This window comes from Cyprinodon variegatus, unplaced genomic scaffold (genome assembly GCF_000732505.1).
Source record: "Cyprinodon variegatus isolate N-32 unplaced genomic scaffold, C_variegatus-1.0 Scaffold141, whole genome shotgun sequence".
Lineage (NCBI taxonomy): Eukaryota > Metazoa > Chordata > Actinopteri > Cyprinodontiformes > Cyprinodontidae > Cyprinodon > Cyprinodon variegatus.
This window is the reverse complement of record NW_015150594.1, coordinates 839,699-863,023: the sequence shown is the minus strand read 5'-3', so window position 1 is coordinate 863,023 and position 23,325 is coordinate 839,699. Positions and strand designations below refer to the sequence as shown.

General features: G+C 37.4%; 1 protein-coding gene across 6 annotated transcripts in view; it reads right to left on the bottom strand.

The window, feature by feature from the left end:
• Positions 1-23,325, bottom strand: part of sash1 (SAM and SH3 domain containing 1) — a 201,075-nt gene that overhangs the window by 36,178 nt on the left and 141,572 nt on the right. For all 6 annotated transcript variants that reach the window (XM_015376774.1, XM_015376773.1, XM_015376775.1 and 3 more), the window contains exons 2-4: positions 16,540-16,668; positions 3,415-3,465; positions 3,004-3,053 (exon numbers count right to left, since the gene is read on the bottom strand). In XM_015376774.1, coding sequence (XP_015232260.1) covers positions 3,004-3,053; positions 3,415-3,465; positions 16,540-16,668 — 230 coding nt within the window. The remainder of the gene's footprint in view (positions 1-3,003; positions 3,054-3,414; positions 3,466-16,539; positions 16,669-23,325) is intronic.

Genomic DNA, 23,325 nt, shown 5'->3' with positions numbered 1-23,325 from the left:
GTTTCCTGATGGATATGCAGAGCAAATCCATCTGGCGGAGTCAGGTTATAATTTTGCACCTTATGAGGGGAAAAAATAACTGATGCCATACTCAGGACATCACAAGCAGGGTATTCATTCAGTTGTCTATTATTTTTGTAGGCAAAGAGTTAACAGATCCTGTTTTCAGTCGTAAGGTTAGACACCTCTGTTCTTGTAGAAACAATTAAGGTAACAGCATGAGGATGGCAAAGTCAAACAGGATGAACATTTGAGATTACAGAGGTCATACAAAAGGAAAACCAGAGGCCATGAGAATAAGCAAGCAACAAAAAAGAGCAAATAAAACGTGCCTATTTCAGAAAATACAAATTTATTAATTTTCTGTTACTCATACATTAAACTTTCAGTAAAAATAACCAGTTTCACTTGCAACACAACCAGCATTTTGCTTCTGTCAGGAAAACATTGTTCTCATGGCACATCTTATAGATCCTTCAGAATGTTGCTTGAGCAAGGATCGAGTTGCAAAACTGCCCAAATGTACCAAATCCACACAGTTTCCCTCTTGTCTCACATCAGCACACATGTTGGCTTTCATCAAGATACATTTTCTTATTTTGTTAACCTCCTTGATCAGCCAGCTGTGTCCTCGTTGTAACAATACCAGCCAATCAATCGCATTTCAAAACAGGAAGTCGGGCAGCTTGAACCCCTGCAACCTTCTCAGAGCTCTCTGTCAGCTACGTTTGCTTGCATACCAAGCATAGCAGGAGCTGTGCCCACCTCTTGCAAGCAATTTCGCAGGGAGATGCAGAGACTGAGGGGTGGCACAGCCACTGGATGGAGTCTGGGTAATCTTCAGCTGTTCCACTGAGAGGTGATGATGGAAGGATCTGTATGTCAGCGTGCAGGCATGCCTTATGTGGTCTGTAAGGAATGTGTATCCATTCGCTCGCACATAATAAATCATTCTACCTTAAATCCATCCATGCACAATAGAAAGTGGACAACGGGAAGCGTAACAGAAAGGTGAGAAATGAGGGCAGATTAAGACGAGAGGGGATCTTAGGAGAGGATAGACTTCATAGAGGATTCAGAGGGCAGTGGTGTGAGAGATTATGTCCAGAAGCATGAAAAAAGTTAATTACATAAAGGTATTATACGTTTTTTTTTATGTATAATGTAATTCCTGAAATAGAGTCTGGATTTTTGTGAGCAGACTAGCAGAAAAAACTAGGTGCAAATGAATGCAAAGCCTTCTGATTCGAGCCTCCCTGAGGACTACTGGTCTGCCAAAGTCTGGATCTTCCTGATAAAAAAGAAGGTATCTGATGAGACTCTGTGAAGCATGAGAAACAGCAAGAAGCCAGAGGGAAAAGTGAAGAAAGTAAATAGTTCTGTTAAGGCCTCCATGAACAGCACAGAAATGTCATTCAAGCTTTGGCATCTGGTTTCCATTATCCTCGGCATATGCCTGTGTAACATATACAGCCATGGGAAAAAAAGATCATGTCTGTGGTATGCACTTCCTCGGCTGCACGTGGTCGTCACATGAACATGAAACAGAGGAGTTCAGACTTGGGTGACAATCAGAGACAAATATAAGGGGAAATAAAATGAGAGATGACTTCATAGCTTTTGGTTTTGACAAAATTGAAGAGAGAAATAATGGATTATCCTGTAAGGTGAAAACAGACTGCTAAGCCTAAACTTTAAACATCATTTCCTAAAAGTGCAGAGAGCATTTTTATTTAATCCATCTGAGTCACTGCTTTGCAGAATCACAGATGCGTGTGAGTCTGCTGGTATAGGCCTTTACCAGCTGTACGCAGCTTAAGTTTATTGATTCCTTCAAGTAAAGGCTAGAGGTCAGTCAGAATGGGTTTGTTCAGGCCTTGCCACAAATTTTCAAATGCATTTAGATCTGGACTTTGACTAGACCATTCCTAGATAAATATACATTGATATAAACTATTACATTGCAACTTTGGGATGTAGGTTTATTGACATTGTTTCTCAGCCATTTGGATTTTCTTCCAAGATTACTTGATTATAATAACATAATGCAAAAACGCAAGCTGTAATTTTTTGATACAGGAACCTTTCAAAGAGGGCCCCACCCATGCCATATTCCATCCTGCTCTTTCGTCCCGTGTTCTTTTCTGTTGTAATCTTTCAACCATCAGCCTCCCTCTCTCTCCCCCCTCTTCCTCTGCAGGACACAAAGCCAGGAAGGAAAGGTACAGAGGCCAGAATGGACACTGAACACAGCAGCTTAGCCTGAGGAAGCAGGCTCTCGGTTTCCCTGAACCATAGCAGGGACATTGCCGAGGGTGTTAGAATGACCAACTCCATCGGAATTCAAATGTCTGTCTGCAGAAGGCTAGATAGCGTCACCCACTTAAGAAATTTTTATTTTAACATTCCTTATGTTTACTTAGACAGCAAGTCTTGGTTTATCGAGGAAAATTGGCTGCTGTCAGAGGTGAAAAATACTAAAACTTGGGTCTGATTGAATTTTGGCATCCAGATTTGATCCGCTTTTTTCGGATGAACCGAACAAAGTCGTCATGCTTTATCAGCTTCTTGTATTTTATGCATGCCGGCCTGTCAAAGTTTTGTACTAGCATCCAAAGTCGGTGTTAGTCATTGCTTATTATAACGAAACACAAAAAATCCTTGGTATAGATTGTTCCATTCTGCTAATGTGGGGGGAGCATCTTTTCCCCAAAGAAACGGTCACATATCTTTTGTAAACGCTCTCTTACAAGATATCTGTCATTCACATGCTGTCTGGGGAGACTTGCTTTTTCTTTTTTTGACCGCCTGCATCTGTGCTGTGGCCTGCAGAAAGTCCTGATGTGATTCATGGTTTGTAGTGTGTGCAAACAAATAAGGGTTTATACAATCCAGACACGTTCTGAGCTGTTTGGACATGCAACAGGCGCACATTGCTGGGTTTCAACACTGACCGCGGACACGTGTTGGAGTGATAGAGTAGGAAAAAAGAATGGAACATACCTTCTGTCTGTTTCAGGGGTGGACACCTCACTGCTGAAGCCAAGAGATTCCTGAGTAAAAAAATTAAAAAGATCATTACTTTTTTTAAATTAAAAACAGAATAATATCATGTTTCTAATTGATTTGTTCAGTTTTTCTTAAATCTCTGAATAAAAATAAAAACAAAACAAAAAATTAGAGAAATAGTAATTTATTCAAATGTAGCTGGTAGGTAAGAGTAGTTATGTTTGGGATGGCAAATATTTTTTTAAACACAAGGCCATGTTGGTTAGGACTGTTTTTTTTTTTTTTTTTTAATTATAATTGGAATAATTATACTAAAAAAAATTTTTTTTTAATTTCTATGTTTTTCTCTTCAGATAAAAAAAAAATCTTTGTGGCAGATACTTCATACAAAGAATCTTTTCTTACCTGGATCTCATTGCGAAGCTGGAGAGAGGTGCTGCTTGGGTCCTGTTTATCCTGAAAAAAAAAAAAACTATTATAAACCAGTTTAGGCATAGAAATATAAAAAAATATAAATTAAATAACTAGGAAAAATAGTGGAAAAAACATGTGTCAAACATTTTCAATGAGTGACATTTTTTCATGGCATGTTCAGGACATGCAGCACCTGCAAATCACTCAAAACAAACACAAGCATGGGCATACACATAAATATTAGATAAATACTGGAATCAAGACTTGCTGTGGGTAGCTAAACCTGCAAAGGTTTAAATGTTAATGTCACCTGGCGGCAGCAGAGGTTGTGTAGCGCGGTCCTAGCTTTTAATTAAAAAACAAAACTGGCCCTGCTGACTCCTTTAAACAATTATTATAACACTAGAGTGCATTTCATTCAACCACAAGCAATTCCCAGCTGTTTTATTTTACAATACAATTTATCAGACCAATATACAGTGTTTTATTATAAAAGCTTGCTTTTAACTATTGCAGAGGGGGAAAAAACTGTCTCTGTGTCGCTACAGTCTTTAGCTTGGGATGTTTAAGCTGCAATGACACTCATTGGGCCAGTAATTGGCTTAAGGGTAGCCAGCTGCATTTCAAAGTGTGCACCAGAGTGGAGACAAAAGGGCTGACCTCAGGTCCATAGCTTTCTTTGATAGAGGTTATCTCCCTGTTATGAGCCACACAACCTGAGAGGTTACCTGGCTCATTAAAAGTGTTTGAGATACTTTTCCAAAGGTCTTATTTCTTCCAGTGTTTTATTTCAATACTAAGAAATTCACCATTAATCCTTTTTAAAGGGATGGGCAAGCTTTCTACGCATGCACTACTAAATCTGTCAATATTATAAATAAGAATGACCATTATTACTCTGCAAAGTTGTAAAGGAACTAGCAGAAAAATGGACAATGAAAATGCAAGTATATATTAAGAAATGACTGACTTGGTCTGAAGCTGACAATTAGAGCAGAACTAGTTAGAAGCTGCAAAATATAAAGTGGATCAGCACAGGATAATACCAAAAAAATAGAACAAACAGGGCAGTTTCTAAAAAAACAGATTTATATAATATCCATATCTAATTTACTGTCTCTATAATTGTATAAATATGTTTTATGATAGAGATTCTTGTCAATATTACATGGTAATCACAAAAAAAAAGTATAAAATTTAGGTTAGGAAAAGAACGGAATAGTTTAATTTAATAGTGTATGGACCCCTTGATAAAGCCTTGCCTACTTTGTGGCAACCATTGGCATAAAGTTTTGTAATTTTTCAAAGATCATTCAATAATTAATAAAATAAAATTTTTTGAATACCATGAGAGTTACTGTTAAAAAAAACAGCTTTAGATGTCTACTATGAAGTATGAAGTCCAACCAATAAGAGACCAGCATATACATTATCATATGATCATGAAAGTTTATCATCATTTTCAAGTATTTCTAATCAGAGGTCACACAGAGGAAACAATACATAGAGAGAATAACAAGTTTACTACTAATGCTAGTTAATTACTAACCAGAGGTGATGACAACCCTCTATTCAAATCAATTTATTCATATAAAATGCAAACATTGTACACAGTCACCTGCATAGTGTCGCTGGCTCCATAGCAATCACTCATAGACACAATAAACAACCCAAACAGTGTTTTATATGACAATTTACAAACAACACCAATGCCAACACCTAATTTGGGAGGCAGCTGTCAGATCTTGGAATAGGTTTTTCTTTTTTAGTTTGCCTGTAAATAAGAAAACCCCCAAAGTAAAACTACCGACACAGACTACAAGTTCTACTCGTCTATCTATATGCCATATGGGAGAAAACAAAGAGACTTGAAAATTATTGTTTTTTCTTTTCTTTTTTTTTTTAAGGAGGTGCTTCTTAAATATAAAATAGGAAAGATCCAAAAGAAGACGGTAGAAGCAGGAAAAGTTAGTAACATCCCAAAGAGTAATTTAGTTTTAAAGTTTGGGATTTTTTTTTTTGTGATACAAAGAGAGCAGAATTTAGAACTCGCATTGAAGGTGAACCTTTAAAAAAAAAAGTTTTTGGTTCTATTTATGTCTGGAAACTTAAGAGGAAGCACCAATCCCACTAGCTTGACTGACTTTCACAATGTACTAACAGAAAGGGAAACCACAACCTCAGACAAGTCCCTGCTTCTTCTTTCTAGTTGACATTTAATAAAATACAGGTAAGGTAAAGAATGACTGGAGATGCTAAACTCTGACAAAGATGAGCTATTCTGAAACCATCACGTGTTACTGTGAGGTTTTGGGATTTAAGTCATGTGAGGAAGTCTATTTCAATCAAAGCTGAAGATGTTGTGGTTTTCCTAATCTTTTATCCACATGGCAGACACAAATCTTGTCAAATTCCATAGCAAATTAATGGGATGCTACCGCAGAAAGACGTTGCTTAAGCAACAGAGTTAAGATCAACAAAGAAGGTCTGGTCAGTACATGAACATTTTGTGCTTGGCTTTCTAAAAACTATTTATCTGAACTCTGTCCTGCTGCCACTAAGACTAATAGAATCAAAATGTTCCAAAAAGAGAGCAGGAAAAGGAAATCAGTAACCTCTTCCTTTTTTTTTTTTTTACTGTGAATCACTCTTTCTCTGCACATATATTAGGTTAAAAGACAATAGTAACAGGAAATCTAATATAGAATGACTTCTTAGTTATTGTCATATACTTCCTTTAGCTTTACACGAGAATGTGCCTTCTCTCCACACCATCAACTTTTAAGCATGAGTGACTCAGTCAGAGATGACATAACCTCTTCACAAGGTCCTTAAGTGCTTCAAGTGTTCCGAGTCAAATGAGCAATGGCCCTTAAAAGCTGAGTTGGCAAAAACCTTCAAATTAGTCTCAACCCTAGACTTAAGATAACACTAATCAGTAGCTGCAAGACTGCATAAATGATAACAAGACAACATAGCAGACTTCCTTCAGTTCCAACTCATTTGTTCATATATTTATATCTCTGGTCGGGCAAATGTATACAGACATTTGTTTGCGAGATAAATCATGAGAACTTAGGCAGATTTTGCATACAGGGAATATAAGGATTCCCATAAGTTAGAGAGCAGGTATCTTCCTAAGGTTTAAAACACTTTTTCTACTAACTTGCCAGGAAAATCTGGGACGGAACTGTTTGCCTTTCTGTAAAAGGAAGAGATTATTGGAGACAAAGAAAAACCGCATCCATCCTTTGAACAAGCACAGCGTTGGTGTTCCTGTTTGAACAAAAGCGACTGTGCAAAACGCTGTTTACTTAAAAAAAAAAAAGCCACATAAAGAGGGAGAGGCATTAAACAAAGCATATATGCACATTCAGGAACACTTTCACAAAGGTAGCGATGGGCTGTTTTTTTTCAGATCAGATCCTCCTTGATGTGTTCTCCGGCTTGTAGGATCTTATGCATGTCTGTGCCAACAACATGGGGGGCGCAGAAACTGACGTCAAACACAAAAAGCGGAGCTCACCTACTGAAATGCAAACATTTCGCCTCCACTTTCACAGACAGTGACTGTAAATACACAAAGCTGCTCTCTGATTCTCCTACTAAGCTCCAGTTTGTTCTTGCATTCCATCCTACAGTCAGTTTCTCAAGGGATCCTCAGCATAACATAGTTTTTTCTATGAATTTCTAGGAGACAACAATATGAGACAACTATTATCATGAAGATGATGATGATGTGGAGAAATATAAACCACCTTTTCAAACATTTACAAATTCGATGGCACAACTTCAAACCTAACCGGGACACTTTAATAATTGAAGTGGCTCATTTCAACTTTGGAGGAGGTGCAAAGATCCATGCCTCAGGTAGAAAAGAAAAACACAATCATGTATAACCTTGTGTTTTTTTGTGTATCGCCTCACAAATATTTTTCCAAAGCATTGTATTTATTTTTACAAAGGAAGCACAGTTTCAGGAACAGAACTTCGGATCAATATATTATCAAAGCAAAGCTATGATCTCATCAAACCCACTCCCTGAGGACGCCTGCTTCCCTTCGTTTGAACTAGCCTGCATCATCTTGTGATGCTGTCCTACTTACCCGAACCTGGCACTGTGTGTTAAACATGCATATTTTTTTCCACCAGATGGCTTCAGAAGTTATTTGCCCAGATGTCTGTGTGTATGGGCATGCATGTCTGAGGCAAATGCATTATATCTTTAACTGCTAAAGCATGACGGGGCTGAGTTGGAATAAAATGAAGCAAAAGGGAGAGCTTTGACTAATGAGGATCACGATGTCAGAAGGCAGGAGACTTGGTATACCCTAATGCACTTCCAAAAAGACACTCATGAAAAGTGGCTGTGATGTTACCTGCATTTTGATATTTTGAGTCTCAACAGGAGCATATACAGTAAATAGAGAGATGCAACTAGGCACAAAACTGTTTATTCCGGTTTATCCAGTTTATTGCAAGAACTTGAGCCAGCACAAGTAGGTGGATATGCTACAAAGGGAGAGAGAGGTTGTTTAGTGTAGGCTCGCCAGCTGGCATGACTGTCTAAATCTGGGTGGGCGAGTGAGAAGTTTCTAGGTATGAAATGCGAATGTTGAAAGACAGGCACTGAAAGAGAAGCAAGAGCTGAGCCGTTGGCCGTGGAACCAGTACAGCAAGAAGTGAGCCTGCACAACCAGTTTATTTGAGGAGATCATCCACACAGAGTTTAAACACACTAATTGCACAAAAAATGCATTGTTGTTCAAGTCTTGCCTTCAAAAACAGGATATGCATGTTCGTACCTCAGCAGACAGCCTGCTATTCCAGTTTATATCAGCGGCATGTTTGAAAGTGAAAAAGTAAACCAAGAGGACCCCCAAACAACAAAGTCTTCCTTTCAAGGGAGCAGATTCCTAAGCCTTGAGGATCATCTTTGTTTTGGCAATTCAAGACTAATACCACAGTTATTACAAATTCCAATGACAGTCAGGAGTCCAACACTGACAAATAAATCATGTAACAAAATTACAAATACACCACATGCTTTCCACTTGGGTTATGCCAACAAGGGAGGGCTGCCAACATCTTTTGGAATCAATCTCCAGCCACAAAGCTAGCTGTCTGGGCATGCCGGCTCTTTTTGTTTCAGGACAAAAAACAGGTAGAGACAACAAATAAGCTGAAGAACAGCCTTCTCATACACTCTAGTTTTTAAGCCCAGCTGAAATGACCCTGTTGTACAAGAGGAGACCATCAGGGCATTAGCAGATTAACCACAGCCTTCTTTGCCATTGATCAAACCAAACAAACAAATCAGGGCTTGAATCCTGACACCCTGTAATTGAAATTCTACTCTAGAAAACAAAGAACATTCTCCAGGAGAGCTGTTCCATCAGCCTCAAGTTGTGTGAATTATTAAAAAAAATGGCCATAATGAAGATAACAACTGTACAATTTTGGCAAAGGCATCAAACGAATTAATCTCCTCTACCCACAAACTGTAAATTGCGCTTGCAGAAGCTGTTGCAATATTTAATTACACTGCGAGTGCCAGCGTTTTAGAAGTTGGGCTGATTCACTGGAAGCTAATAAAACAACTATCTTGATTTATGATTGAAGTTCTTTATCCATTCCATCACTTGCGGTTAGGTGGTGGTGATGTTTCCATCTCCTGGTTCTACTCAGTTACACCTCCCCACAAACATGTACACATATACACAGACAAACAAAAAAAAACTCAAGTGTAAAAGAACTTGAGGGATCCCTCCACTGGGGTAGTGTATATCTCATCTTTTGATATGTTTTTATCATATTCAACATGGCAGCTGTTTACAGAGACGACTTCTAGAACTAATCTGGCTTCTGGAACAGCAGATTGAGAAAAGACCAAAACCATCATAACCAAATAAGACCGTCATCATCTCAAAGAATTTGTTCTTGATTGAAAGTACCAGTTACAGTATCATCCATAAAGTGTCCTCGTACAAATATTATTTATCCCAAGCTTTATCTTAATCAATGTTACCTAAGCATGGACAATTTTTTTATGTTGACAGGGGTATCTGTGTTGTCATTTGTGGATTACTTCTTTATTATCTCTGACTGCTGCTGTACAGTAGCACCGTCCCCCTGTGGGACAACAAATAACTGAATTAACCTGAATAGATAGCTGTATAAACAACTTGCTCTACTCTACATTTACTTAATGCTATAAAAATACAATTATACTGACAACTTTCAAGTTATTTTGAAGTAGATGTGTATCTGCGCCTACTACTTCCGCTTAAATTTAAACACAGATGGGCACTTTAGTAAAACACATATATTCTGCTCTAGATTGCTTTGATTGCTTCTTATTGAAACCTATACAACAAAGCTGTCTATGCACTGTTTGTGAGTAAACCTGAAATCTTAATTGTTTGGAGGTTCATCTATTAACTGCAGAAAGTTGATGATCTCTGAGCACAGTGCTTCTTAACATCCACTGACCCCACTTTGACTACTGACCTCTTTTTGATGCTGAGTAACAATACAGGCCCAACCAGTTTCACTTTTACATATATATATTGTTGCCCTTGGAAGTGTTTGGGACACCCAAATGTAAGGATTTGGATGGGTTAGTCAATACTTCTATCAACGCAGTTCATTCCCTAGAATTTCATGCAATATAAATCATCCACACCACATATGATTGTGTATCAGAAAATATGTCTTAAATTGTTTTTTAAAATAAATTTACAGTTAAAATCTGCAGATTTGTCTTCAATAACTTGTAGAAGAACTACTCGCAGTTGAGGTAAGTTTCTACAAGTTTTGCAAGTCCAGAAACAGAATTTATGCTAATTCCTTTATAAAATAGCTCAAGTTCAGAATGGCACTGAAAAAGTGCAACTTTGAAACCTTGGCAGGAATTCAATTCAATTCATTTTATTTCTATAGCATCTCAAGGCACTTTACAGTTCACCAGATCATACAGTCAAATTGATTCAAAATTTTCTATCTAAGGATAACCAGTTGATTGCATCGACTCATTGTCTCAGATGCAATCCCTCACAGTAAGCATGCTTGTAGCGACAGTGGAGAGGAAAAACGCCCTTTTAACAGGACGAAACCTCCAGCTGAACCAGGCTCAGTGTGAGCGGCCATCTGCTGAGGCCGACTGGGGTTCAAGGAGACAGAAGCAGAGATACAAAAAGCAGCTCCTAACATTAACCACCACAACTGCTACCATCATGATCTGTCGTCTTAGGGATATGTGCTCTGGGCGCTATAAGTTCTCAGACATACATAACACCAAGATAATCTGAAGAGTACTCTAACAGGAGAAAATGTGGGAATGCTTGTTTGTACACAGCAATCAAAACAATCCACTTTTTCATTTGCAGATAAAACACTAACTATATTTTTAACTCATTTAAATCTTGAAACATGCTGCTTTCTTTCAGCATATCCTGCCATTTCAAGATAAAATTCTTTAGCATAATGAAAGTTAAATGCCAGATAAAGCTACCCAAATTTGGTGGGAACCTGTAAGCAGTAGTGCTGTTCCATCCACAGAGGATGTTTTCTTAATCTTTTGTGTCCAACCAGTACAAAACCAACAGAGCTACAGTATATGGAAACGACACATTGCTGAGCAGAAAGGAAGTAGCTATGTGATAATCATCTCATAAAGAGCCTCCATCATCAGCCTTAATACACACAGACCTCCATGCTTTACTGGAAACAAATAAGTCAAACACTATTAGTTGTAGTGCCAGCCGGGATAAAAACATTAAAAGCAGTTTTTTTTCTTTTCGTGTGTCCAAAAAGAAACAAAAAATGTCCTACTGAAAACAGTACTTTTACCAAACCAACAGTAAAGGTTAGTTTAAAGAACAGAAACTTGAAAAAGAGAAGGCTTCTTGCTACTTGGTGACACCACAGCTAAACTGTGCACAAAGGGGGTTTCTGGTGGAAATTACTTTTTGCATTCTCATCAAGTTCTCTTCGGCTCATCTGCATGAGTTCATGACAACTTTCATCATCTTATTTGCTGAAATATATAAAAGAATTGAACAAAACATGAAAACATGAGTATACAAAATCGTACAAAAATGTGAACAGCCAAATAAAAAAAAAATCTGTCAATCTGATGTAGAAACAAATTAGTAAAGCAGAAACTCCTTACCGATAGGACTCACTATAAACATCATGAGCATCTTTTTGAAGGAAATCAGCGATGTAAAGATTTTAATATAAGCTAACTTGACATGAAATAATGCAAAACATACTAAATGTGTTTATTTGCTGTTCTGTTAAAGTAAAGGTGGACAAAACAGGTTCCAGGCTTGAACATTTTCCACACTTATTTTAGTAAAACATTGAACTGCAACACTAAGCCAAGTTCAGTCTGTTAGGTCTGGGCCAATCCTGCACATTGAGAGCTCCCAGTAAGGTGTTGCCTGATCTATATTTCTTTCGTCATGCATTTTTCTCCTTTCCCCTGTATTCAGTTGCCAAAACTTTATAGAGTGGCAAAACAGCTGCAGGCTCTCCTCTCCACCTCCTACTCATCATTCTCCTCATCATCCTCCCTTCTTCTTCCTCTGTTCAAATCCTCAACCCCCTTCTGCACTGGGATTCAGGCTCAGGTCCCAGTCAGCTTTTTTTCTTCTCTTAAGCTGAAAAATCCCCCCTGATTATTTCCCCTTTTCCTTCTCAGTTCTCTGCACTCAAGATGACCCCTTCCACGAGCAAAACATGCCCGGAGGTGATACTTTGCAGCTTACTTATTTGGTGGGAAAAGCAACACTAGTTATAAATTTACAATGAGCATGAATACTTTAATTCGGAGACGTTAATACCTAAGAGGGGTGCAACTAACGATTATTATGCAAATCGAATAATCTGTTGATTATTTTTTCAATTGATCGTTTAATAATCGGATAGCCAAAGAAGGCTGTTACGAAAAGACTGAGAGACGGAAACGTTTTTTTTTTTTTCAATCTTAAATGCAAAATGTTTTTCTTTTTTTTTTCTTACAATTTTGATATAATTACTGCTCTCAGTGTGCTGTTCTGTTAGCTAAAGGCATGTCTTACTGTCTCTATACTCCTGTTAATGATTCATATATTACACAATTAGTTAACGATTATTTCAATAATCGATTAACCACAAAGAATCTGGTTGTTTCAGCCCTAATAACTAAAAAAACCCAACCCTTTTTCTAATATTATACAATAAATTCTGAATGTTTTTAAAATCAAAAATAATAGAAATATAAATGTATTTACTCTTTTTAATCCATACTGAGTCAAGGATTCAGAGTCAAATATGTTCATACAGTCCCACATATATTTGGTTATATTTGCCTTAGAAGGTTAAAAAAAAAAGACCCAAAGGCAGCAATTAAAACATATTTCTACTAGAGGTAAAGGAACATGAACTTGTTTCATACATCTGATAATAAATATGACTCAACCTAGATTTACCAATGTTCTTTCTCACTTCTGAACTTCTTAAATGTAACATGGTCATTTTGTAAAAAAAATCTTTAGTTTCTAAAGACAACTGGGCACATATCAATATTATATGGTAGATCTGTTATCTGAAATGTTCTGATGACTTTTAAAAGATGGTTTGTTCTTTTTGAGTTAACTTTTAGGCCATGTTGATAAAAAAAATATTTTTAAATTTGGATAATAAAACACTCTGACCAGGGTAATTCAGCTTCTTTAATCTTTGATATGAGGTTCAGATACCTCATGTTTCCTCTTTTTTGGTGTGCAGCACTGCTAAAAATTGGTTGTTGGTTAAAAAAAGGAGATTTGGCTGTACTCGTTTAATTATTTCCCTTCTCCACTAAAACCATGCAATACCATTTTTGTTTTTGTATTGTATTCTTTAGGTGATGCACCTTTAAAGCAAGAAATCACATTTAACAAGGGTAGTTTAATCATTTTTTCAATAACTGTTTACAGTAAGTTAAAGTCTGGTAGTAATACTTGATAGCAGGGTCTAGACTGGTCATTTGTGGCCTAACATAAATTTCTTAAAATAATTAATAAGACTGTCGATCATCCCTGATCCCCCTCAAGGCTGTTTCCTCTCCCTGTCCTTTTACTTCTATAACAGTGGATGCTGATGCTCTCTGAAGCAGGGGGAGGCTCAGTGGTGTTAACTAAATCCAAACGTCACGTATTGCATTAACAAATGTTGAGACACATAAACATATTACCACAACAAGTAAAAATAGCTGCTGTGAAGCTCTCTGAAATAATAAACTCCAGAAACCATGGTAAGAGTTCAGCACAAGATGTTCACTTTTCCTTCTAGACCAGGGGTCGGCAATCCAAACTGCTTAAAGAGCCATATTGGACAAAAAAAAAACACAAAATAAATCTGTCTGGAGCCTTATATATGCCTCATATGGCAACATGGAGCCATTATCCCGTGTATTATCCCACTATAGAAAAGGACTATGTGGGCTTAAATATATGATAAGCATTCATGATTAAATGTTTATCCTGGAGCAAATGTCACAGCAGCATGGGGTGAGGGAAGAGCAGTGAACGCTCTCACCGTGTGGAATTCACCACACACTGCTTCACCGCCTTTCACCACGCGGTTTAGGTTTTTGTTGCATTGATTAAATTATAGAAACAAAATACTGTAAAGAAATCTTTCTATGGTGGACGTGTTTCTTTTGGGAGGAGTTGATTGAGTCATGAGGAACCAAGCAGGAACTGACATCCATCAGAGCAGAGCTCTCTAACCCTGAAATCCCACATCCTCCGTCACTGGCGTTCCTTGATGTGAGTTCTATTGTTAGGATTTGGGGAAAAAATGGAAGAAAGTTCCCATCCCTGCATCAGAGCGCTACCTGTTTGATCTGTGGACGGTTTTCCATCCTTGCAACAAAACTAGCAGCAGTAGTGGAGTTTGGAGATGCAATCCACTTCTTAAATCTTTCTTTGCGCTCCTCTAATTTATCCATAAGTTCTGCAATTGCACCTTTTCTCTCCCTTCCAGCTTGGTGGTCGGCTGCATATTTAGCAGCCTTCCCCGGAAATGCTTTTCTAAATTTTTTTTTTTTTTTTTAACAACCTCTTATTACAAAGCAAAAATGCAGGCAATCCTTCCGCATTGATAATGAAAGCAAATTATTCGGTATATTTGAATCTTCTTTTCTCATCAGCTATTTTCCTTTTTTCCCTTTGGGATCATGGGAGACACACCTGCAGCTTTGTTTGCCTGGCACCGTGCCCTGCTGGTTGCAAGTTATGACCACTAAACTGTATGGCTATGACGCAAATAATGTTTAAATCTATTTATTATACAAATGCTTACAGCCTTGGAAAACATAATGATTTTTTCTTTGACCTCCTGCACACCGTATAAATAAATAAAAAAATAGATTTTCATAAATTGTTGAAAAGCTCCAGGAAGCCGCAAGGGGGACGCAAAAGAGCCACATGCGGCTCTGGAGCCACGGGTTGCCGACCCCCGTTCTAGACTCATGAGGAAAAACTCTTCCATCTCTGTCCACTGCCAGTCAATAATCCTTATGTATTTTTGTCAATCAGCATCAAGTAGCCAGCTTTACGACCCACCCCTTCTCCAGAGACCCTGGAAGTGACGTACTTTGGCGTGTTATCCAATCAGGTCTCTACTTTCTCTCTGCTTACTTCAATAAGCCGAGGCTCAAACCTCAAAAGGGAGTTCTCATACAGACTGACAGGCAGAGTCCTGCTGCTCCAGAGTAGAGCTGAAATCGGATCTTAGAGCCGAATTAACAGCTGATTAATGTGTAACAAACTCATACTTAAATTCAATGAGAAATTGCCACTGTTCACTGCAACTTTAGACAACAGTGGACCTGGTCCTCTGCTTTAGAAAGAACACACTCCCATACTCCTCACCCATTATTACTCTAGTCATCACCTTGGACTCTCCAGGCTTGCTGGGCACCATCGACCCTTGGGACCTCAAATAAGAGGTAAACATCACCTCCATCACAAAAAAGGGACAGCTGGGATGGACTCTCTCTAGCAACTTAAGAAGTTCAATTATAGTTAGTGATGGTCCATTTCTACTACATCACTGAGTCCATCTTCTCCTCTTCCATCACCATCTGGTATTCTTCTGCTACCACCAATGAAAAGTGCAGGTTGCAGCATATCATTTGCTCTGCAGTACACTTTCAGAAGGCAAAGTTGGCCCAGTAAGATTGCAGCTGTTCCCTCCTTATCTAGACACACAAAGTGTTGCAGACTCTCTATTCTAGCAGAGGGCCTTGGTCTATCAGAATCAAATCCTCCCACCATAAAAAAACAGCTTCTTCTCATCTGCTAGTAGCCTCATTAAAAAGGCCTAGGTCTCTGACTGGCACTCTCTTTGGAGAATTAAGCTAACTTCTCAGCAGATGTGTATACGTATGTTTTCGAGCTGATTTTCTGTTGATTATTTTTACTGTTTGCCATGGTTCCTAATCTACTCCAATAATATTTCTATACTACTTACATTTTTTTATTTCACATCATATATTTCCAAATGTATTTATGTCAACTTATGTTTGCTTTTCTATGTGTATCACCTTATCATTAAAACAAATTAATCATGCATGTAAAACATTACAAGGCAGAAAGCTTTTTGTAATTCTAGAAATATTTGCCAAATACGGTACAGTTAAGTCACAAGAATTCCTATATTGTCTTATAATCTTTGAGACCCACAGTGTGTTTAGGCTGCACAAAGCTTGGTTCTAAGCAGCAATACCAGCAGCATTCCACCATTCATGCGCTCGCAGCTTGGCAACCAAAAGGGTTGCCCCACTACCCTATATCCTTGTGAAAAGGAACCTGTCGCTCTTTCAGTGAGGCCTCCATTACAGAACCACATTCAATTCTATACAAAGTCTTTGCAGACTTCCTAAAACATCAGCACATGCTCTTTCAGCAACAACTTTTCCATGTCAGGTTTTTGGATAGAAATGTGACAACTACCCTGGGCAGTTGTAGTTCCCTCTTTCAAAATTGCCGTCAAATGAAGCACATGAGCTGTAAGGTAGTTTTTAAATACATTTGCTCAAGGGGAAGTATTTCTTGGTTGCATTTTAAAGTGTGCATTTACCATATCGAGCTCCTGGGAGACTTGGCGTTTTCTTAGCTCTTCCATGCGGTCGCTGACGTCACTGAAGCAGGTATTGTAGTATTCAGAGTACTCCTGTGCAAGGTCATCTATGTTTCCCAGAGAACCATCCTAAAGAGAAAAGGACAGATGATGGGTTAGTATGGTAACCAAAATATCCTGGGAAACAGTTCAATTCCAATAAGAAGTTAATAATCTGAATATTTCATTAACTGGACATTAAATAAGATAATTATAATGCATCTGAGCCGTTCTACGTGATTCTATTAATCTGCATAAAAAGTATAACGATAATATACATTCAACTGTTCCAATTGTTTTCTCCACTCAGCTATGAGACCTACAAGCCAAAACACCCAAACATACCCTTAAATAAAGATTATCACCATATTCAGCTGTACTTATCTAACTCCATTCTGGATCTCAGACAAAGGGAATGTTTGTTCCTTGGTTTTGTCTTTGTGCGGCTTGTTTCAAGGTATGCCCTTTACCTCCTCAGACTTAACTCTGTACCAAACACATTTTTCCTGCTGGCTTTAGTTTAGATCCACACAGTTCCTGCCTTTGTGGCGAAAGGCGTGTTTGGGAAAGAGGGGGGAAGCAGTGTTCAAAACAGTAAAGACATTACTACGGTGAAAGAAACACTCACGGATTACAATGAGCTAGTGTAAAAGGTTTTGACATGAAGCAACGTTTCTAAATAACTTGGATTTCACTGGCATTTGTTGCATCATGTTCTTGGAATGGAACACAGATTGTTAGATTGCGGTAGGTAGATATTACTAGAGTACAGATTTACCTATACTTTAGGTAGACATGCACACATCGGATTGGCATGTTGGTAGCACTGTAGTCTTGCAGCAAGTAGGTACAGGGTTTAAAATAATGCCTTTGGTCTCTCTGCCCAACTGTAGGTTCTTAACACTCCTTGTTTCCATAGGACCTTCTGAGTGCAATTGTTTATTTCAAAGAAATATAATGCATAATATAAATATGGGACAGCATATGAGTAATATAAAAAAAAGCTCCAGGTTATTTGACAGAAGCAGCTTTTTGTTGTGTCTTATGGCACTACTGGACATTATTATAAAAATAAGTAGACAGCATTAGAACAGATAAATGAAAGACATGCAGGATAGGGCTCAGTGGGTCAGAATTTGAACTTAGGATTGCATTTCTAAAGGACTGAAGCTTTGATATATGGTTTGTGTGCTACCGCTGCTCAATGCATGACCAACATGAAAGTATATGCTATGTCAATTACTGTATGTCAATTACTTTGTCAAAAATACTTAATATTTTATATACTAAATATATATATACTAAAATACTATGTCAGTTTTGTTCTATTGGGTATATAGAAAAAAAAAGTTATAAACTTTTTCAGTTTTGATGAAGGGCTAGAAATGTACTGATCTGCATTTTCCATTGCAAAAGAAATTGCTGCAGAAATTGCAGCAATTCATGCTTTGGATTCCATCTGGTTAGCATCCAGTCAAAGCTTTACTTCAATTGTTGCCAGCATTCTAGCTTTGGTGATGTGTTTTAGTTTGTATGGTTTACTTAATAATACAAAATACCTTCTGTTTTGTTACTCTGTGTCTTGCAAAGAACGACACAGAGTCACTGTTTTTTCACTTAGTGAAAAAACATATATCAATAAACTTTAATATACCTTATTCGGTCAATTAGCTATTTCCTCTCCTGATCACCGGTCAGAGCCAGTTAAGAGAACTTCAGCCAATTCTGATTCCTGGTTGTTTTAGTGCTCCAATACCTAATCTGCTAGAAATCAGAAATTTACTCTGAATTTGCTCTGGACAGTGACCACCATGTGAAATTATGTATAAATATTTAATGTGGAACAACAAACAATGGCCTCAATTTTCAATCTTTGAACACATAAAGTAAGATAAAGAATAAAGTAACATCAGCTTTGATGCATTAATGGGTTTTTGCCCAAATCCGCCATTTGATTGTTGGATTCAAACCTACTGCTTCCATTACAGCAGCAGAATTTGGTGATGCATGGCGCTACAGGCCTTAGGGAAAAAAAACAAAAAAAAAAACAGTATATGTTTAAACCAGAAATGGTAAAGCAATACTTTCAGAACAATATGAACCAGTATTGGTAGGAAAAATCCTACAGTAACCTGTGCATCTGTATCATGTGGGGAAAAAAAGAAGACCAATATTTGAATTTACCACCAGCATTTTTAAAAGGACATAAAGTAATCTGTTGTACAAAGGGGCAGCTACAACTAGAAACCATCATTTGGTTTGGTCAAAATATGGGCTATTCTGGCAGGATTGGCCAGCTGCTGAATATTCATGGATGTTGATCTAATCTGTGCCAGGCAGACAGCTAGCATTGAGTCAGTGAGCAAACTCCAAACAGTATCCCTCAGTTTCTGCTTTTCTGAACCAGCCTTCCTTTCTAGGTGCCAGGCCACAAATGAATGGACCCTGTGAGCGTGGGCGATGATGCCACAAAAAACACACACACATAGACATCTTCACACAAGGACATAAGGCCTCACTCAGGGATGCCTGTCTAGTCAGAGAAAATATACATTGGCATGCACGCCCATGCAGGCAGGGCATTTAAAAACACATCAGACCATAACAACCTGAGGCTGGGCAGTTGTAAACAAAACAGCTCAGCGGAATAAAAATTCACAAAAAAGTGCTCATTAACAACTTGATTAACACAATTTCACTGAAAAACATACATAGACATACAACTTTTACCAGGGTTGGCAGCTTTCCATATCATTCCACCCTTCTCATTTGAGAATCCTTGTTCTGCCCAGACATATTGTTTGAGATTATGGAATTAAATCCCTCTGGGAGTTCTCCCTGCTACAGCAGACACATGCTTTCTGCTTTATTCCTCACAGTGACACAGAGCACACTCTCGTCACAGAGCATGAACTAAAAACCAGCTGTAGATGGAGCTAATCTATTTAAACTACAGGAATCAGAGCCGTTTTAAAAATGTACCAACTTTAAAATGCCAAAAATCCTTTTTCTGAGGTTTCCTGGTTTAAGAAAACGAAACTGAGTTTGAAACAACAAATAACTTATGAACACTCTTTGAATAAATTACACTCCGCCACGGCCTTTAGACTTGTGTTTTATAAACTTAAGCTAAACAACCAACGTCCTGACTAATTACACTCAATGTAAATCTGTTTAATAAGTAAAGTATTTAAAGGTACAAAGTTGTCTATTACCATGGATGTCAGGAAAAAAAAAATGACTAATGCTCCTTTAGCTGACGCTACAACTACTCCACCCTGGATGTGAAGGGAGGCCAACTCCCCATTATGACTTGAACAAAAGCAACAATAGTTCCACAGAAAGCAACACCCTAACAAGAATTTGTATGATTTCATACATGATTGCAGCAAAAGGGATGAATATGTTACTTGCTCCATAGAAATCTTACTCCCTATGAAAAAAATAAGCTTTGATCAATTTACAGTTGTGCTACTAATAAATATGCAACTTACCAGCATCACAAACACCAGAGTATTGCATAGTACCAGAATTACGGCAATCAATTTAATATCCCTAATGAGCAACCATAAATAAAAGTGCTAATATTATTTTGGGATTTCGTAACCTTAGATATTAGATGAAATGAATTGAACTTAAAAAGGTAATTCTTTATATTCTTAATATTATACTTTTCTCTGGTTATAGCATAATTTCACTGAAAGACCACTTTAATTCATGGCCGATAAAATCTATAGTGTTGACAAGGTTAATATTACCAATATCAAGATTTTAAAAGAGTTATATATATTCCCCTCTCCCTAGATTCCCTTTCACAATAATACAAAAAACACAAAAGTATGACATATAAAAAGACAATGCTTTCAAATGGTCTAGCCACATCCTATCACCGTGACCTCCACACACTTTTGAGAGTCCAGTCAACCAACCACTCTGTCCTTGATGTTCTGAGATGAATGTTAAAAGGTAGAGGTGGTAGACAATTCTCTTTAAAGTATCTTACAACCTAATCTTTATACTAGATAGAATCTTTTAACTATCCTTTGAAAGAAAATCACCTCTTTTCTTAGCCTTTGACGTTTGGAGAACTAGATTCTAGTTCTTAAAACTGAACTCATCCATGTGTTATCAGCTTTCACTATGTTTTATTCAATTTTCTATCCAAACGTTAGTGTTGCTGTTTTGAAAAACTTTGGTTAACCTTTATTTTGTATACTGTAGACACATTTGAATTTGACATTGATACAAAATACAGTGTTAAAAGTTGGGATTATATGTTTAAAGGTCTCATTGCTATAATTCAGACAATAAACAGAGAGGAAACTCAATGGATTTTACAGAGACACCCAATATCCAACATCAATCCTAAAACCAAACACATTTTTCTATCTACCGTCAGAATGAGAAGTTTTCAAAGTTCCCAAAATTAAGACTTCTCGTGGAATTCCTTGTATTCAACAAACTTCATCAAAAACATTATACAGAAATTTGGAATTGTAAGTGCAATACTACTTTCTACTTCTGTTATGCTTGTATTCTAGAAAGGAGCATTTCTGAGATGAAAAGAGAAGTTATTTGAAATACGGAATTAAAGTTAGGAAATGTCTGTTAAATACCAAAGATGCTTAGAATCTAATTTTCAAGTTATTTACAGTCACATTAATTTGTATTTGTGCTACGTTCATAGATTTAGTAGAAAGTGCATAACTAATCCTAAAGACTTAAACACTGGCTAAATAGTGGTTTATCTATTGTCCAGGGAGGTAGATTTGAAATTATTTGAGTTCTAACCACAGCTATATAAGATATATATGATTGACAGCGAAGTGCTTCTTAAGTTCAGACCAGAGGCAGTGATCACTTTTGCTTACACAAAAACATCAGAACAGGAAGGGCTGGTTTAAAACCAGTTTTATTGTAATGCCTGCTGGTTGTAGGGCTGTGACTAACGATTATTTTGCTAACTGATTAATCTGTCGATTATTTTTTCAATTAATAATCGGATAGCAAAAGGTTCCTTAAAGAAGACTTTTTACAGAATTAAACCAAGTAAAACAAAAACATTTTCCATGTGTGGAGTACTGCATAGATCATATTGACAGAAAAGAAACTTTTTTTTTTTTTATCTTAAATGGAAAATGTTTTTTTATATTTTTTTTCAAATTTTGGTATAGTGTGGTCGGAAAATGTAGCTTCTCTTATTTCTGAGTTCGGCAGCTCTAAGTGGGTTGCTCTGTCAGCTTAAGGCGTGTCTCTATGAGTTAACAATTAATCGATTACTAAATAAATTGACCATCATTTCAATAAGCGATAAATCCCCATTAATTGGTTCAGTCCTAGCTGATTGTTTTAGATAGAGAAATTATCAATTAAAAAAGTGCCTTACATGGAAAAATGCAAATGAACAAATGTGCACAAAACATTTTTAAGAGAGCTTAAATATATCCTCCAATCTACCAAATATACACTCTCAAAAGTTTATTTGTTCTATAACATAAAAGTCAAACAGTAGCATAAAAAGTTAAAGATAATTGACTTTTTTTATTTGTTTCATCACCTTGCTAAGATGAGCCAACAAACTGAATGATGCTAATGAGAGAGAACTGGATAAACTAGATATATCTAGATAAATGTGCTATTATTGTGCCGAGTGTCATGGTCTGACTAAAAGTAATTAGGTGTGGCACTGGGAACAATCAGGAGCCAGGTGATTGCTGACTCGGGGCAGCAGTATTGGTCTCTGGAACCAAAGGTGGAGCTGTTTCGGAGGGTAAGGCCAGAGGCCACAGCTCAGCCCTTTAGAGAACTTCCTTAGGATATCCGCTTCAGCTGAACAGAGCAGTGGCATCCCAGAAGAGGAAACCTGCCAGATCTCTGTCTGACCTAAATAATGAGCATAGGCATTATGGGATTCTATAGTTAAAATGAGGAGAGAATTATTGCAATATTAAAAGAACCCTTGTGGGAACATTTCCTGAATGGAGACATAATGCCTAAACTGAGAATTCTTTTGGAGACAAATTCCTGGGCTTGTATAAGATCCCATATGTGGACAGATGATTAGGCAAACAAAACCAAAACGTAAACTTTCCACACAATCAAAAATCCCAATTTTGAAGCAGAACCTCTTATTTATAGAGGAAGCCACAAATCTTACATAATCGGCAGGTTTAACATGGACACACTCCCTACTCCCACAGTTGTACACCGCAAAACACTTTTCAAGGAGAGACAGATTCTCTGCAGATGAGTTAAATATTTCCAGAACACTTTACATTCAGAAAGCATTTCAAGCCAAAACACGTGTGTGTTTGTGTGTGTGTGTGTGTGTGTGGGTCAGTCACTGTCAGCTGTCCAGCTTTGTAAACTGAAAGTCAGTGCTTCTCTTTATAGTCGTATCAAGAAATAAAACAGTTCTTCCAAACAAATGAATCTAAGGTATGTGAGAAGTGTTTGCCAAAGGGGCTTAAAAGGAAAGGTAGGAATACAGATGATTCTTCAAAAGCCAAAACATTTAACCTAAACCTAACTTTATATTTAGATATTTAATTGAGCTATCTGCACTCTCCTGAACGTTACAGCTTATATTTAAACTGCTTTTGACTCTTAATCCTTGTTAGGGGTAAATAAACATAGCAAATGTCATCTCAATATAGACCTACAGTGAATACCTGCTTGTCTGAGTAAATCAGGTTTCAGATCAAGACCAACAACACAAACCCTCCAAGAATCAGTAGAGTTCATTGA